This window comes from Carcharhinus amblyrhynchos, chromosome 20 (assembly GCF_965287045.1).
Source record: "Carcharhinus amblyrhynchos chromosome 20, sCarAmb.v2.hapA, whole genome shotgun sequence".
Taxonomy (NCBI): domain Eukaryota; kingdom Metazoa; phylum Chordata; class Chondrichthyes; order Carcharhiniformes; family Carcharhinidae; genus Carcharhinus; species Carcharhinus amblyrhynchos.
In genome coordinates this window covers 44,409,714-44,427,851 of record NC_137343.1, presented here as the reverse complement: position 1 = coordinate 44,427,851, position 18,138 = coordinate 44,409,714, and the positions used below count along the sequence as shown (strand labels likewise).

General features: G+C 42.9%; 1 protein-coding gene across 1 annotated transcript; it reads right to left on the bottom strand.

The window, feature by feature from the left end:
• Window positions 1-1,842: 1,842 nt before the first annotated feature.
• On the bottom strand, window positions 1,843-7,037 carry LOC145356136 (immunoglobulin lambda-1 light chain-like). The gene is made up of 3 exons (XM_080208747.1): window positions 6,989-7,037; window positions 6,499-6,849; window positions 1,843-2,165 (listed from the first exon to the last, which is right to left on the bottom strand). The coding sequence occupies exons 1-3, from the start codon at window positions 7,035-7,037 to the stop codon at window positions 1,843-1,845; spliced, it is 723 nt and encodes a 240-aa protein (XP_080064873.1).
• Window positions 7,038-18,138: the final 11,101 nt, after the last annotated feature.

Below are 18,138 nucleotides of genomic sequence, written 5' to 3'. Positions count from 1 at the left end.
ACCTTGCCCGTCGAATCTTAAACATGTGTCCTCTAGTAATTGACTCTTCCACCCTGGGAAAAGGCATCTAATTATCCGCGCTGTCCGTGCCTCTCATACTCTTCTGTCAGTTCACCCCTCAACCTCCGTCTTTCCAGTGAGAACAAGCCACGTTTCTCCAAGCACTCCGCATAGCCGATGCCCTCCATACCAGGCAACATCCTGGGAACTTTTTTGTATCCTCTCCAAATCCTCCATGTCCTTCTGGTAGTGTGGCGACCGGATTTGAACACTATATTTCAAGTGTGGCCGAACTAAGGTTCTATACAGCCGCAACGTGACTTGCCCCTTTTTAAACCCAATGCGAGTTAGGTTGATTGGCCATGCTTAAAATTGCCTCTTAGTGTCCTGGGATGGGTAGGTTAGAGGGACTAGTGGGTAAAATATGTAGGGATATAGGGGTAGGGCCTTGGTGGGATTGCGGTTGGTGCAGACTCGATGGGCGGAATGGCCTCTTTCTGAGCTGTAGGGTTTCTATGATGTGATAAATGATCCTCAGGAATCTATATTGTTGTACTCAGCCAATCAGAGAACAAAACCTTGTACTTTCTCTCTCCTGCCCACACCAAATTCCCGACCTATACATTCAAAGAAATTATTTATTCGTTCTGTCGCTGCATCTCTTTTACGTCTCACTGTTTCAGACTAACTCACAGTTGAAAATCTTTCTCTGTGTTACCTTAACACATCTTTTCCTAACATTAAAGCCGCCTATTACACCTCCGCATCCTCTCCTCAGCGAAACCAGCCCAACATATTCATTTCCCTGATAGGTACATAGTCCCAATTCTAGTAAAAATCTGGCAAATAGTTTCTCCACTTTCTCATATCCTACAAGATCATTTTTGAAGCATGTAGACCATAGATGAGTACAATTCTGTAAAGGTCTAATAAATCCACGAATGTTTTGGTTTGTTCTTGTGTAAGTACGCCGGCACCATTTTTTTGCACTTTTCACCAACTGCGCAACTTCTTGCTACTTTTAACAATTTATGTCTTGCAAGCCCAAATCTAACTAAGAAGTAAAACAACGATGTATCAAAGGGGCGTCCTATCGGCTTTGTTATTCGTATTAAGATGAAGGAGTAAAAAATAGCAAACTTGGTCCTGAACTGGTTTGAGTCACTGAAAATGCATTTGGGTGACTTGTTAGTAAAGCGCCTGCTTCAGTATAATCATTATAGTCCTATTAAAATAATCGGTCAGCTTACTAAAAAATGACTGGCACTACCAGAACTTGCATTGCATCTGGTGTATTAAGAAATGAGGCAGTGACAGAGTTTGCCCTGAATTTTTGGAACCAGGAGGTTAAGAACTGTCTGCCCTTTAATGTATTTTTGTAATCTGTACTCGCAGTTCTGCCCTTTCATCACAATACCAGAATGTAACTCAGTCCATTTAAAAAAATTGCAATATTACTTCAATTTAATGTCATCGACCGTCTCCTTGTTGCGCCTGGATGTCACTGACTTTAAATAAAATGTGCAGAATATCACAATGATATAATCTCACTATTTAATTCCTTTTAGAATGTTGTCATTAATTGTTTTTAAGGGGAAGAGAGAGAATAACAGAACATGAGACGCGATAACGGGATAATGATTTTATTACACAGCGGTATCAATGACATTACACTGAAGCTTTGATCCATTCAGAGTGAACACAGTTAAATTGAAATTAAGGGAATCAGCCGATCTGCTACAAACTGTGATGAACTGTTTGAAATGTTCCACTATTTGCCGAATTTATTTCGAAATAAAACTTTACTAACGGCAAAATACAAAAACGCTTTCGATGCATGTATCACATACAGCTGGATCTGGAGATGCTTGTTCGAAGCGGGTTTGCTTGAGTCTCGTGTTTAACCACACAGGAGTAAAGCTCGTGTGAGTTCCACTCTGAGGCTGACAGAGTCAGATAACTGCTCACACTGAACGTGTTGTCCGCCTCCTGCTGGATCCGACTGGTCTCAACCCCATTCCCTCTGACGCTGCCATCGACAGTCCATTCAATCTCCGCAGCTCCCGGGTTAAAACCGCTCACCAAACACACCAGGGTCGCCATGTTCTTCGCTGTGATTTGATCCGATGAAGGCGGAAGGAGAGACACAGTGGGGCTCCGTGGACCTGGAAAGTAGAGACAAGGATCGCACATCCATTAAAAATCAGCATAAATGACTGAGTCATTGTTCCACCTGCTTCAAATTTTTTTTTTTAAGTCGGTATTATTCTACAAGAATGTATAGATTTTATACATTGGAGTCTTATTGATGCCAAATGCAAAAAGGCCGGGACTCTGTTTCTAGAACATGTACAACCTGAGAAGGTTATTCTTTTTTCCCTGAAAGGACAGGAACATACAAATAAAATCTGATCTAAAGGAAATAGTGGAGTTTGAAATATTAAAGAGAAAAATAGGAAGGGAGTTTCAATACATCCACTTGTGATCTGAGGCAACGCAGTCCGAGCCAATATCGCGAACACCGAGAATTTCAGAATAACACTAATCACTCAGAATTTGGAGTCAATATTGGAACCTATGCTGACGGCTACATTTCTGGAGTTTGCAACTCCAAAACCTCGATTCTAAACAATGGAATCGATTGTTTGCTTCTGTCACCAGTTACTTCTCTGACGCAAGTCCTACATACTGGACTGATATTTGGGTTTGTGAACATTCTTTGCTACGGCTTTACACCGTGTCCCGCCCAGACCAACAGCGACGATGCAGCGTAAATCTTAACAAATATCTCCCGGTCGCAATGGAAATGTTTGGAGACATTTTTTCGGAGTGGAGTGTCACAAACGATTTGTTGTAGCTGAGAGGAAGAGTTTCTAATAAATATTGTAAACAATTCTAATATATAACAACATAACTTAATGACACCCTCAAAAGGCCAGTAATAAATCAAACATGTCCTCATAATTATTTATCTCACACACCTTGTCGTCAAAGCAGATGGACTGTGAGATCTTTATGTGCTTAGGTAGGGAGCCATGATTCTGACATTGGAAGAATGATTCTACTTCACACTTAATTGTGAGGATGTTCTGAGGCCGTGGTCGGCGCTAAGTCAATGCAGATTTGCATTTTCGTTCCTTTGACATTAGTCGATATTCGCAAAGCTGAAAGGGCGTTGTATCAGAATCTTGTCTCTTTAAGTGACCATTTACCGCTTAAGTTACCATCTATCACAGTCAATGGGGAAACGCTCAGTAAATACGTTAATATATTGTAAGGTTTCGAAGAAAGGGTTCAAATATGAATATCCATTTCAAACTAAAAGTATCAGGCTAACCTTTTACAATTCGCCCTGACATTGAGGTATCATGTCGGCTCCAACAGCAATATGGGTTTTGTCGCTGTCGGTAAAAAATCAATTGTCTTTGGAGCTAGAAATTGGTCTTATATTTTTGTTGGAATGTAATTTGGATGTTGAAACTGAGTCGGCAGACAAATGCCGCAACCACTTATTTCAAAACTGGTATCTTCTTCCTGCGCCCCCGAGAGTTTCGCTGGATCATCTCAAATGTTTGCACCGATGAGCAAGTGTGAAGATCGACTTCTATTTAGTGGACTTAAGTGAATTATTTTTACACCGGCATTTTCACCAGATCTGATTTCTTAAAGTAACAACTCAAATATTCAAAAGCATTTTGTCCCTTTTTGCCTCATGCTGGTTCATTTCACCGTAGTATCGCCCAGTAAACAAATGACTTGAAGAAGCAAGTAATAAAAAAGGGAAAGTAAGATTGAGAAGGGAAGAGACCCTGACCACAGTTTTCCAATCGGGCCCGGAGCAGGTTTGACTCTCGGAGGCAGGAAGAGAGATGAAATTGTCAAAGGGCGAAAGGCGGGTGGCATAAGTATAGGCCAGTGAACTTAACCTCACTGAAGGGAGACCTAATGGAATAAACGCGGCATAATCAAATATAGAGATCACGGCTTTGCTGCCGGAAAATCTCACCCCATAGCGTTAATTGGTATTTTTGAGCAGGCAGCATGAAGCGGTGAATGATGGCAATATTTTTGATATAGTCCACATGGATTTTAGCAAGGCCCTTGTTAAGTTCACACACGGAATGAACAGGTTGGATCCAAAATTGGCTCAGAGGCACGGAACAAAGGGTCCGTATATCAATGAGTGCCTGTATGATTGTTGTTCGATTATACAAATTTGGCAGTGTGATTGCGAACAAGAAAGCTGGATAATTCAGGAAGACAATGGACTAGTTAGATTAGTGCACCGGCGACAAATGGAATTAAATGCCGAAAAGTGTGAGGAGCTGCACTTGAGGAAGACCAACAAGACAAGCGAGTACACTGTACAGATGGGAAAATGCCGAGAAATGTAGAGAAAATTAGTGAACAGAAAACGCAGGTCCACAGATTCTGAAGGCGGCTGAGCAGCTGGATACAGTAGTAAAGAAGGCATAGGAGGCATTTACATTTATAAGCTGAGGTAGAGATTGTTAGAACTTTGAGGTTATGCTGAAACTGCTGGAAAGATGCATAGGAAAAATGTAATTGTACGAGAACGAGTACAGGGAGATCTAGAGGGATGTCGGCTGGAATGGAATATTTAGTTATAAGTAAGTATTGAATTGTCCCTTTTCTTCGGAACAGACGAGGCTGAAAGTAAATCCATTTGAAGGCATAATATGCTGAGGTGTTTGGGCAGAATGGATCGGAAAACGGTATTGCCAATGGTTGAGGGGTCGATAAGAACAGGACTTGGATTTGTCGTTAGAAGTAGAAGGTTTCGCGGGGATTGGAAGGGAATAGTTTCACCCAGAGGGTTTAGGGGATGTGGAACCTACTGCCGGAGAGGCTGTTATTGGCAAATTAATGGACACTTAAACGAACATAGAATGTGTAATTTAAAGGCTAATGAATAAATGTTAGATTGTTCCTGGTGAACCAGTGCAGACACGATTGGCCCAGTAGATTGCAAGAATTTTCCAAAGATATACCATTCTATGATTTTGCGAATGTATTATATTGCTTTTCTCCCTCATTCACGCACAGGAGCTACAGTTTGGATATCTATAAGGCACACTGCCGGAACTCCGACAACAGCTTCCAAACCAGCCATGTCTTCCACTTGACCAACACACGGGCACCAGATGCACGGCTACAACACCAAATGGTAAATCCCCAACAAGCCACACAGCATACCAAAGTAGAACTGTACCGCCTTTCCTTCACTGTCGCCTGGCCAAAACCTCTTAACTCCCTTCCTAACAGCTCTGCGGTGTACCTATGACACATGGACGACATCGGTTTGATAATGCGGCTCACCGTCACTGTATCCGTGGATGTTTGGCGGGGGAGATGGGGGTGGTGAAATGAATGTTACCTTTCTGATCACATCCCATGAATCAGTATTGGCAGTAATCTCCATCTTTTGTTCTATTACTACGAACTGACACTCAGAGAACCAACAACAATCTGAACGAGTCCACAACAATACTCAAAAACCTGACAACCTTATTCCGAGACATTCCAAAACAACTGATTGGATGGGAAGAAAATGAACCGTAATTTCCGAAGAAAGCAAATATTCGGCACGTCATTGATGTTTGTTACTGTGTGATCCAGTAACAATCAGGGTCGATTATTACTAGCGGAATTCCGGCAACAATATTGTTATTTTGCACACCCGGGATTAATGCAAAATATTAGGCTCAGAATCTTGTACTGAACTGTTTTCAGTGAGTTTGGGGACCAGTGGGAGTGAGTCGCACCCAGTCACCCACAGTATCATTCCGCAGACATAATGCAATCTTGCTTTAAATGGAATGAAACAGCCTGATGTGAACGCTTTGAATGCAATTCTAACCCTTGAAACCAGACTACAGGGGCAGAGTATGAAAGAACCTGAACCACTGTGTCCCTTCATACAATCATGGAATTATAGGCCACACTAGGTGGCCGATTGTAGCTTGTACAAACTTCCCCATTTAGCTCATTTGCATGTCTGTTTTTTCACTTTTGAAATGTTTATCGTCTTGCTAATTATAGTTCCGCTCGCAGTGTTCATACAGCTGGGGCACTCCACTCCTAACACTGGCTAAGCGAAGGGAAACACTCCATCTTCCTAGCAACCGCATTCTCAATCATCTCCTCGCACTGCCGGCTGGATCAGATGGTTCAAAATTCTGCACAGTCCCAGCAAATCAGACCCTAAGCTTCCAGTGAAATGAGTTTCACTCGTAATTAAAATGCCCCTTTACCCTATCACATAACAGCACACACTCCAGAAAATCGCCGAAGTTCTGAGTCCAGCTATCACTGCAATATCATTTCCTGCTGAATCAAAGATCCCCCATAACAATATTTTAGGAGCAATCATTTTGGTTTGCACTAATTCAGTCCACCTATCCGACCGTTTCCAAGTACATTTTGTCATTTAGAAAGCATCACAAATGTTAGAGGAGAGTTAAGTGATTTACTTACTGCCCAGATTCAACTTCGTTCCACTCCCGAAAATGCTTCTATATGGACTGCTGCTCGTAGCAGCAGCACAGTAATAACCTGCAGCGTCCTCCGATTGCACGTTGGTGATGGTTAAATGCATCTTGTTACTCGATGAGTCCACAGACCCGGCGAATCGATTCGGAATACCCGAAGCCAGACCAGAGTACTCGGACCAAACAAGCACAGGGGCGCTGTCGGGTTTCTGCCAGTACCAGCTCGCGTAGTAGCTGCTAATGGTGCCTCCGGACATGGTGCAAGTGATGGTGACGGTCTTTCCCGGTGAGGACGAAATGGATCCTGGTTGGGTCAGGACAGGATCTGCAGTTGTACCTGGTGAAATGCAAAGTATTGTCAGTCACACACTGTGAAATGTTCAATATAGCTCACAATTCATGTTCGTTAAAACACAAACTCAAAAGCAGATAATGTGAAAAAATGAGCATTACTTCAGGCCGACGCCCGTACTTACTGTGGAAACAGAGCATCAGTGCGGCGAGAACTCCAATCGATTGTGTCATGGTGAAGGTTTGGGGACAGGAAGAAGGAAAATAAATCCTGACACGAACGCGCTTCTGAGTCCATTGCAACCTCCTTAAAAAGACTCAAACACCGCAAGGCGAATGAATATGAATTAGATATGCAAATTTCCTGTCACGTGATATTAGGCCGAAGATCTCCATTTCGGTATTGTCTGATATTTGCAGAATGAGCATGCCAGCCATTTTGGAAACGAAGAAATATAAATCTCCCGAGGCACAGAACAGCATGTAAAATGGCTCAATACCCAACATCCCTCCCCCCACCAAAAAAAAACAAACGGTGCGGTGAAACATAAAAAAGATTAAATGAATCGTGGCTTGATCTCTGGAAACTGCAGATTACAATAAATAAATGTTGCGGGCAGTGAGCTGTTTAATAGGCGTAACGTCCTTGGTGAATAAATTAAAGACGAAAACTGTGAGTTGAGATTTCATGTGCACACAGAGAGGCGTAAGCCCACGCTCCTTATTGGCTTTTCGCGATTGATGGATAGATAGATAGATAGATAGATAGATAGATAGATAGATAGATAGATAGACAGAGAAACAGATAGATGGATGACAGGTAGATAGATAGATGAATGGATGGATAGATGGACAGGCAGACAGATAGATAGACAGGGATGGAGATAGATAGTCAGATAGGTAGATAGATACATATATAGATGGCTATGCTAAGTGAGTGAATGATAGACAAGTCCCGAAGAACATTTTATTACCTACCTAGAATGTGATTAAGTGCCAAGACTGCCCACTCAGCTTTATTCAAGTGTTGGAAACCCAGGGCATACACAGTGAGTTAAGCCTTGGCAAAGTGAAATGCTCTCGGAAACAGAGCTTTCGCATGACTTTCGTTGTTTGATTTGAGGGGCATATTTGCTGTCATAGGAAACAATGAGTTTGAGAATGTCAATGCATTTGCCGACGTCGGAATGAGCTGAAAATAGCAGTTTTTAAAATCAGATTTCTGATGACCGGTGACCCTCCCCCTCAACACCACCCTCTCCTCCCGCCGCACGACAGTATTGCAGAAGCCATCGAACAATGTCCTATTGCTCCCTCATTTGAAAAATTAAACAAAATCTGGCAAGCCCTTTCAATGTTGATAACATTAGCTTGTCACACACCTTCACCCCGTGTGTCCTTGAACAATTGTGAGAAGTAACATTTTGGTTATGCAGCTGAGGCGCACAGAGGAGAACGAGAAGAAATGAATTGATTCCTTCGCCTGGAGAGCTGCCGATCGCGGTGCAGAGGCAGTTGTGTCAGTATAAAGAATTCGAGAAGGTTGATCACAGAAAGAGGGCAATCAGCCCATCGCATCCATGTCGGTTCTGTAAAGGAGCGATAGAACTGGAATTTCTGTCTTGATCTTACTCCAGCCTTCCACATATTTTCCACCTTTTTGACAGGGATTGTTAAATCCTCTTCCAATAGCCCTTGATCCAGTTGTCTCCAGATCATTAAGAGTCGGAACATATTTACCCACCACCAGCCCTCTTCTGTTCCTGTTGCTGTTCACAGGTTATTTCAGATGTTTGCCTTCTGGTGATCAAACTTCCCGACATTTGAAGCAGCTCCTACTTTCTTTATCCAACACCTTTAAGAACATCTTTATCAAATCTACTGTGCGGCTCTAAGGAGAACAACTCCACGTTTCTCGTCCTTACATCTAACTGAGGACTTTTATCCTGGAAACATGCTAATACACCTTCCTCCACACTCTCCAAAGCTCTGAAATACTTTGGAAGAACATTGTCAAGAATTGGACTAATACTGTATCTGGGGTCTAACAAAGATAAAAGGGTAAACATATTTGCTTGCATTTGGACTCGGTTGTTGGAATTTTACTGACCCCCCGTGTCGACAGAATGAAGAGTGGAGAAGGAATATTAAAATTTTTCCATTAGTGGGAAAATTTCCATGCGGCGGTCAGGCAGGGGGATCAGGAACAGATCATTAAAGTTGTTAGGCTGAAAAAGATCGCAGGGCATTTACTGAAACGATATGTCTCAGGTCCACGTCATGCAGTGCAGTCAGTACCCAGAGATTGAGAGGTTTAAGGCCTTGCCTGTGGGTGGAATGCACAGAGTTGACATCTGCAGAGTGGAGAGAGGAAGGGAGACAGACACTAGTTCAGTTAAATACAACAAGACAGGAGCAGCGAGAGAGGAACCACCCTCATGGCCTGTGAGTCGAATCGGAAAATGATTGGCATAGGGCCAGGAATACAGGTTAAAGTTGACTGAAGACGGTATGCAGCTGAAATAACAGACAGAAAGCGGGCCTACTTCATGGAGATGTTAAAGTCCCAACATCTCCAATGATTGAGCCCGAGTGGAAGCAAAAGAGTAAAAGTTTGCGATTAGTGGCAGAGCTAAAGATTGGGAAGAATATAAAAACCGACAAAGATTGACAAATAAAGTAATGACAAAGGAGAACTTAGAGTATGAGAGAATGTTAGCTGGATATATTAAAAGAATGTAAGAGTATCAACATGCGTTTAAAAAGGAAAATGCTCACTAAAATAAGTGTGGTTACTCTGGAAAAGGAACGTCGAAAAATCCATTATGCGAAATGAGAGGTGGGGTAACTGAGCCATTTTTCTGTTGAGGGGGGAGTGGGCGGTGTGTCGGAGGATTACATCTGGAGGCTCAACTATTAGCAATTTATAGAAATGACATGAATGATGGGACGGATTGATTGCAACTTTTTCTCACGACTTTAGTACAGGAGGGAAAGAAAATTGTGAAGTTATCATAATTGGCATAGAAAGGGATTGAGATAGGCTACGTGAGTGGTAAAAAGAAACAGGTGGAGTACAATGTGGTGAAATGCGAATTGGTCCACTTTGACAGGAAGAATGGAAAGCAGCAAATTATTCACACGTAGATGAGAGTGCAAAGGTCTGCAGCACTGCGGGATCTGGGTGCCCTGGAACGTGATTCACAAAACTTGAGCATGAAGCTGTAAGTGATTAGGAAAGCAAATGCAATGTTGTCACCTATTGCAAGTGGAATGGAATATAAAAGTAGGGAAGATTCGCTACAAATTTGTCGTGCTTTGTCGCGAGCACATCTAAAGTACTTTCCTCTTAGCCCGCGTACCTCAGAATGGATACAATAGCACCTGCAACATTCGGAGAAAGGTTTGCCCATCAGATGAAAGGGATATCATATAGGGAACGATTGGACAGCTGGGTCTCGTACCCATTAGAATCTAGAAGAATTCGAGGTGATCCTGCCGAAACATCTACTATCCTGAGGGAAGTTGAGATGGTGAATGCTGAGGAAGTGCCTCCCCTCCAAGGAGACTAGAAGGAGGGGACATGAACTAAATTAGGAGGTTTTCCAGTTGAAATGGAGATAAAGAGAATTTCATTTTCCGTGGGAGACATAAGCTTGTGGAACTCTCTTTACCAGGAATATCCCATTGTGAATGGTATTGGATAATTAAACAACTCACTGGAGGAGAAGACATCACAAATGTGCACATCCTCAATGATCAGTGAAAAAGATAAGGCTAAAGCCTTCGCAACAATCTTTTGCCACATGTGCGAAGTGAATGATCCATCTTGGCCTTCTAAAGAAATGGTCAACATCGCGGATGTCAAGCTTCAGCCAATTCAATTCACTCCACGTGATACCAAGAAATGTCCAATCGCGTTGGAAATTGCAAAGGCTTTGGGCCCTAACAATATTCTGTCCACAGTCCTGAAGACTTCTGCTCCAAACCATGCGGCCCCGCCACTCAGTTTGTTTCAGTGCATCTACAACATTGGCATCTACCCGTCATTGCAGAAAATTGCCCAGTTATGTCCTCTATGCAAAAAGAAGGGCATCTCCAACCTTATTCATCAGCCGTCAGGCCACTCCAGATCATCAGCAAGTTGATGGAAGGGGTCATTAACAGCGCAATCAAACGGCAGGAATTTAGCAGGAACCTACTCACTGACACATAGTTTGGATCGCGTTACTCAGTCAGCGCCTGACTTCATTACAGCCTTGGGTCAAACATGGACAAGAGTAATTGAATGTCAGATGTGAAGTGACTGCCTTTGACGTCGAAGCAGCACGGGTGGAATTAAGGAGCTCGACGAATAATGGAGTCAATGAGATTCAGAGGGAAAATTCTACGCTAGCTGCAGTCATACCTGGCACAGAGGAAGAGTCTTGCTGTGGTTAGAGTTCAATCCTCTAATTTGCACACTTCTCAAGATGGAATCCTCGGAGTTTCTCAAGATGGTATCCTCGGCCCAACTATCTTCAGCTGCTCTATCAGTAACGTTCCTTGCATCATAATGCCAGCAATAGGGATGATCACATGCCGTACAATACCATCCCGCATCCTCAGAGACTGAAACCCGTCCATGCCCAAATTCAGTAAGTCCAGGGCAATATCCAAGCTTGAGTTGGCAAGTGGCAAGTATCCTTCGGGACAAAGTAGTGCCAAGAAATGACCATCTCCAACAACTAATCATTATCCCTTGACATTCAACGGTAATGCCGTCACTATCGACTTCCTAAGGCCGACCATTGACCAGAAACTGAACTGGTCTTGATATTTAAATATGGTGGCTACAAGAGCAGGTCAGAATTCATGAACCCTGTGGCATGTGTCTCACTTCCTTACTCGCCAAACCTGTCCACCATCTGCGAGGCACAAGTCAGGAGTGTGATGGAATATTTGCACTAGCCAGGAGAGTGCAGCTTCTGTAACTTTCTAGAAGCTCACACTATACACGACAAATCTTGACTGGCACCTGTTCGACAAACTGCCTCCGTCACGATGAACAGTGGCAGCAGTTGGTATCATCGGCATGATGCTCTGCAAAAACCCATCCAACATCCATGGGCAACATCTTACAAAATCACACCTCTACCGTCCAGAAGGACAAAGGCAGTAGACACATGGGAACACTATCACTTTAGCGCTCTCCTCCAACTCATTCGCAATCTGACCTGGGGATATATTGCTTACTTAGACCACAGGGACTGCGCTAATTCAACAAAGCAGTTCAGCACCATCATCTCGAGGGTAATTCGAGGTGAGGAATTAATGCTGGTCGAACCAGCGATGCCCACATCCCATTAAAAAATGCAGAATTCGATAGATTTCTGATTGAAAAGGGACCCAAAGACCATAGGGGCAGACCGAATGTGGGGTCGAGCCCACGGTCTCATGAGTCACGATCTTCGGCCTGAATTTCGTTCCAATTCATATGATCGTATGATTCGTACTTGCGCCCTTTTTGTCTATTTTTATCCTACCAAATTTCTGAACCTTCGGATCCATTAATGTGGCGCTGTCAGCATTATCTTTAGTGAATGACGCAGGAAAGGAAGTGATAGTAACACATTTAGTGACACTGGTTTCTTACTGTTTCTAATCATTCGGATTATCTGATATTATGGACATTCACCATTAAAAAGGGGAACTCATGAAACATCCAAATTAATTGACAATACCTAATGAGAATATTCTGAAAACGACTTTCATGTCCAAATCCCTATTTTCCAAGTGTCCACGTATTTTGCCAGGAATTGATATTTTGAATACACCTCATGGAATAACACGGTCCTTGGTATACCAAGTACAATATTGCCATCTGCTGGTTCAGCCGCAACACGCGCACAGGATCATTGGAATTCAGTTTCGACTTCTTTCATCTATTGTGCATAGTCCAGGAGAAAACAGGGAGAATGAAATGATAATTATAACACAAAATTCAGGACAAATTCGGGAGTTCTGGTAGCAATTTTGAAGAAAGAAAACACCATTCCTACATAAGGGTTATCCGCACTGCTGTGTTGGGTGAAGCAGTGTTCAGTCTCTAGTAAATTAAGCGTAAATCCGATCCGTACTGTTATGATGCATTTCAAATGCTTCAAAGGCAGGCGCAGGCGCAGCCTCAAACAAGGGAGCAGGAACTAACACTGTAAAGCGTGTCGGAAGATGTAGACCGGCGACTAATTGCCGGATTAGTTTTGCAGAATCCTGGAACAAGCAATGATTCTAAATCCCATCATGGTATCTGGCAATAAATCTTGAACAAAACCAGTTATAATAATGTTAACCATGAAACTACTGAATTGCTGAAAAAAAAAACATTCGCTTTATTAAAATCATTCCCGACAGGAAATCTGGCATCTTTACTGAGTACAATTGTGACTCCACGTTTTCCATCGCGAAAAAGATACAGAAGTCTGAGGACACGTACCAACCAAGTTAAGAACAGCTTCTTCCCTGCTGCCCTCAGACTTCTGAATGCGCCGAACTCGCATTAAGTTGATGTTTCTCTACCCCTAGCTATGACTGTTACACTACATTCTGCACTCTCTCCTTTCCTTCACTATGAACGGTATGCTTTGTCGGAAATGCATGTAAGAAAGAATACTTGTCAATCTATGCTATTATATAAAATAGTAATAAATCAAACTAAATCAAATCAAAGACATTTGTGCTATTAGGGAAACATATGCATAATACATGACCGGCCATATTGGTGACACGCTGTTAGCAGTTCTATTGATAATGAATCTCCATTCCAGATTGGTTTACGTGTCACGGAAAAAGCCTGTTCACCTGAAATGGTTCCAAAAATAACAACGAAGAAAGGCCAAAGCGGCAGTGGCGCAAGTTTTCTTTTCATTTACGGAGGTATGAAGAGATGAGAATTAGAGGCCAGGAGTGAAGGAATTTGGGGGAAGAAGAGGCGAATATCAGAGCGCATGTAAAACATAGCAGACAGTTAGAACATACCTGGTACCATACTGAAAATATACCATTATTTATATAAATTGTAAAGAGTTGAGGCCACAGCACTGATCAGCGTAGCTCACCATCCCTTACATCTTGCCAATCAGAAAATTGTCTCTTTTGCCTACTCTCTGTTTCGTGTTCGCTCGCAAATTTTCTGTCCATGACCCCACACGATAAACTCTCATTTTCCGCAATAGCCTTTGCTGTGACATCTTATTAAATGCTTACTGGAAAACACAGTACATCCAGTTGCTCCCCTTTATCCACAGCTTGCTACTTCTTCAGATCACTCCAGTAAATTGATTGAACATGACTTCCGTTTGACAAAACTGTGTTGGCTCTATCTGATAACCGTGATTTTACTTATGTGCCCTGCTATCAAACCTTAATAACCGCTGCTAACATTTTCCTTATATGTCACATGTTCAGCTAACTGGCGTTGTTCAGTTAACATATGCTGTTTCCTGCTATAGGTCGTTTCTTCCTATTGTATTAAGGTACTATGGTCGCTTTTTGCAATCTGACGAAGGCTTCCCAGAATCTGGGGAATTTTGGAACATTAAAACGAATTTTTCAATTATCTCATTTGTCACTTCTTTGAAGACCTTTGGGTGAAAGCCATCAGGATCTGAAGACTTAGCAACCGACATCTTCAACAACGTTCTTAATGTCATTCGAATTTCCTGCTCTACAGCTATTTCTACATGCAAGTTGTCTCCTCTACAATGAAGACTAAAGCAAAATGCCTGTTCTCTTCACCTGCAATCCTTTTGTTCGCCACAAATTCCCCAGACTCAATTTCTATCGGATGTCGCCCACTCTTTGAATTTTTTTTATCGTTTAACTTTACAATTTGAAATTGATGTATTCGTGTCACGAGTCGGCGTACATTAACACCGCAATAAAATTATTGTGAAATCCCCCAGCCGCGACACTCCGGCAACTGTTTGGGTACACGAAGGGAGAATTCGCAATGCTAAGCACTGTGTCAAAGTGCCAAAGGCAAGAAGTAACTAAAAAACCCCAGAGTATTCGGGAAACAAATCAACTGGTCTGGAAGCATCTGTGGAGACAGAAACAGAATGAAAATTGCGCCTCCAAAGGTGCCGGATGAAAATGTATGCAATGAGTTTTGTTGATCTGAATGTCACTGGAAGAGCATAGGAAACAAATCCAATTATAACTTCAGGATGAAGATGGGATAGATTAATGAAACCGATGTCTCCATGAAATGCTAATCGAGCTCTGGAGTGCGATGACTTGGATAGCTCTTTCAAAGAGTACACTGGGTCAATGGTATTTTTGTGTTGTATTCTTCTGTGAAATGTTTGGGAACTGAGCTCAATATAAGGTTACGAAGTCATTTATCAATTGTGTTTCCCTTTGGAGCGAACCAGCTGTTTATCCTTTCTATGTACACATATTTTGGGGACATAAAGCTACATAGCCAGTTTTTATGATTAGGAATGCAAAAGTTTAAATGATGACGGAAAATATTCAGAAGTCTCTTCTAAATGTCATTAGAAATTACGTTTGAAGCTAAGAACAATTGAAAGATTATGGCGAGAGAATGCCTTGGATTAACTGGCCATCGTCACTTCTCTTTGTTCTATCCTAAACAATTGTCGACAGATCCTGAGTCGAATCTGGATTTCACCGCCAGGGCAAACATCCGGCTGGAGCCTCCAGTTGCAAGGGCAGGGTCTTTGGGAGAGTCGGTTTGTCTGCTCCGCCAACTCACTTCCCCGCTCATTCTGTGTGCTCCGCAGTCATTGGATATATGGTGGGGGCAGAAATCAGCCATGGGCAAGACATGCACACCCTTCTGCGGAGGAGTTACCACCTCAGAGGACTGACGGCCAACCGTTAGTGCAGCAACACTGTAGGTTGGAGCGGTGGCGACAGTTCGGATTACAACTGGTCTCGAAAGATGAAACCTGATGTAGGCCAAATAACAGAGGTTTTTGGGGCTTTGGTGCAGCCGATTTGCAAATCCCACTGAGGGAATTGGTGGGGTTCCCCTTGCCGGGCACCAACACTAAGCTCCGTCTGTTAGATTATTGTCTTGACATAGTCCGGTCCCAGCCAGGAGAATAATTATAGTGCGGACAGGACGAAGCACTTGACTGATTCGTAATAGGTCACTTAAGAGCCTCAATAGGATCAAAGTGACCCTCGCCGCGCAACGAATTTATTCCTCTCAATAGTTGGAGGAGATTTCTGATCATCACAGTAGAATTGTTTGTGACACGATGGTGAGATAGAGCTACGTGCTTTCAGAGTGCATAAAAAGTCTGATGTGCTTTCAGATGATGCCGACAAGGGGAAGCATGTGGATGGGAAAAAGAATGGGGCCAGGGACATACTGTTGAGTTGCTGGCATGGGAGCAGGAAGAGAAGCCATTGCAGACAATTCTGTGGATATTATCTGATAAATAACAATGGAACCAGATCATGACAATAGGTCCAAGCAACTGATTAACGATGGAGAATTGTTGGATCGTGTGTGGAATCGTGTCAAAGAGCGACGCCAATGCAAAAAGAAGAAGCAGTAGGGCGTCACGGTGGTTAGAAATTCGGCCTCACAGCGCCAAGAACCCGGTTTCAATGCCCGGCTTGGGTCATAGTCTGCACGTTCTTCCCATATCTGTGTGGGTGCTCCGTTGCCTCCCACAGTCCGAAAGATGGGCTGATTAGGTGCTTTTGCGACGCTAAATTCTCTCTCATTGTACCCGTACAGGTGCCGGGGTGTGGCGACTAGGAAATGTTCACAGTAACTTCATTACAGTAATTGCAGTTTGGATTGCAACCGATAGCTGTAAGTCTACTTGTGACAATAATAAAGAAACTGCAAAAAAACCTTTAAAACTGGAAAAAACAGTAACAGTTTGCTGTCGTTGCAGTTGAATAGAATGTAACTTTGATAAGGGACATATCAGTATTGTGGCAGAAGCAGAAACGCGATTGTGGGGATTCAATGCTGGAATTGATGGAACAATATTATGGATTTGGGATCGGTAATATCTTCAAGTAGTTTAGAGAGGAAATGTTAACTGAAAATCGGTAGCAGCTCACATGGAAAGAGGAACAAGTCTGGTTTCAAGGAGAAGTTTGATTGTAATCGGTGTGAAAGTAAGAACAGTATCTGAGGAGAGATAGCAGTTAGTGACATCAACCAAAGTAGGGGCAAAAAAAAAGAGTTCGATGGTCAGTAATTTAGTGGAAACATGGTCAACATGGGTCTAATGAATAAAATGAGTTATGACCGAAATGAGGGGATATATGAGAAAAACATCCGAGTCAACTATGATGCATGCGAAGCAGTGTTTCTTCATTTCACTCCGAAATAACTTCCCTCGATAAAAACTGTATTCCCTATTTTTTCTCGATTGTATTATGAGAGCAAAAAAGAAAGAAAATTGCCTTATAGGAACAGTCCTTCGGCCCTCCAAGTCTGCACCAACCATGCTACTCGACTTCTCTAAAACCCCCTACCCCCCAGGGACCATATCCCTCTACTCCCGTTCTATCCATGTGTTTGACAAGACGCTTCGTAAAAGTCACTACCGTATCTGCTTCCACTACCTCCCGGAACAACTAGTTCCAGGCACCCATCACCCTCTGTGTGAAAACTCTGCCTCGTACATCTCCTTTAAACCTTGCCCGTCGAATCTTAAACATGTGTCCTCTAGTAATTGACTCTTCCACCCTGGGAAAAGGCATCTGATGATCCGCGCAGTCCATGCCCCTCGTACTCTTCTGTCAGGTCATCCCTCAACCTCCGTCTTTCCAGTGAGAACAAAACAAGTTTCTCCAACTCTGTTCATAGCAGATGCCCTCCATCGCAGGCAACATCCTGGGAAATTTTTTGTACCCTCTCCAAATCCTCCATGTCCTTCTGGTAGTGTGGCGACCAGAATTGGACACGATATTTCAAGTGTGGCCTAACTAAGGTTCTATTAATCCGCAACGTGACTTGCCCATTTCTAAACCCAGTGCGAGTTAGTTCCATTGGCCATGCTTAAAATTGCGTCTTAGTGTACTGGGATGGGTAGGTTAGAGGGACTAGTGGGTAAAATATGTTGGGATATAGGGGTAGGGCCTGGGTGGGATTGCGGTTGATGCAGACTCCATGGTCGGAATGGCCTCCTTCTGTGCTGTAGGGTTTCCGTGATGTGATAAATGATCCTCAGGAATCTATATTGTCTTATTCAGCCAATCAGAGCACAAAACCTTGTACTTTCTCCTGCCCACAGCAAATTCCCGACCTATACATTCAAATAAATTATTGATTTGTTCTGTCGCTGCGTCTCTTTTA

Bases quoted from the DNA above. Each gene is read 5' to 3' on its own strand.
- LOC145356136 (XM_080208747.1), bottom strand. From the start codon at position 7,037: ATGACACAATCGATTGGAGTTCTCGCCGCACTGATGCTCTGTTTCCAC. The intron at 6,850-6,988 runs GTAAGTACGGGC...GCATTTCACCAG, and splicing joins ACTGATGCTCTGTTTCCACA to GTACAACTGCAGATCCTGTC. The intron at 2,166-6,498 runs GTAAGTAAATCA...TCTACTTTCCAG, and splicing joins AACGAAGTTGAATCTGGGCA to GTCCACGGAGCCCCACTGTG.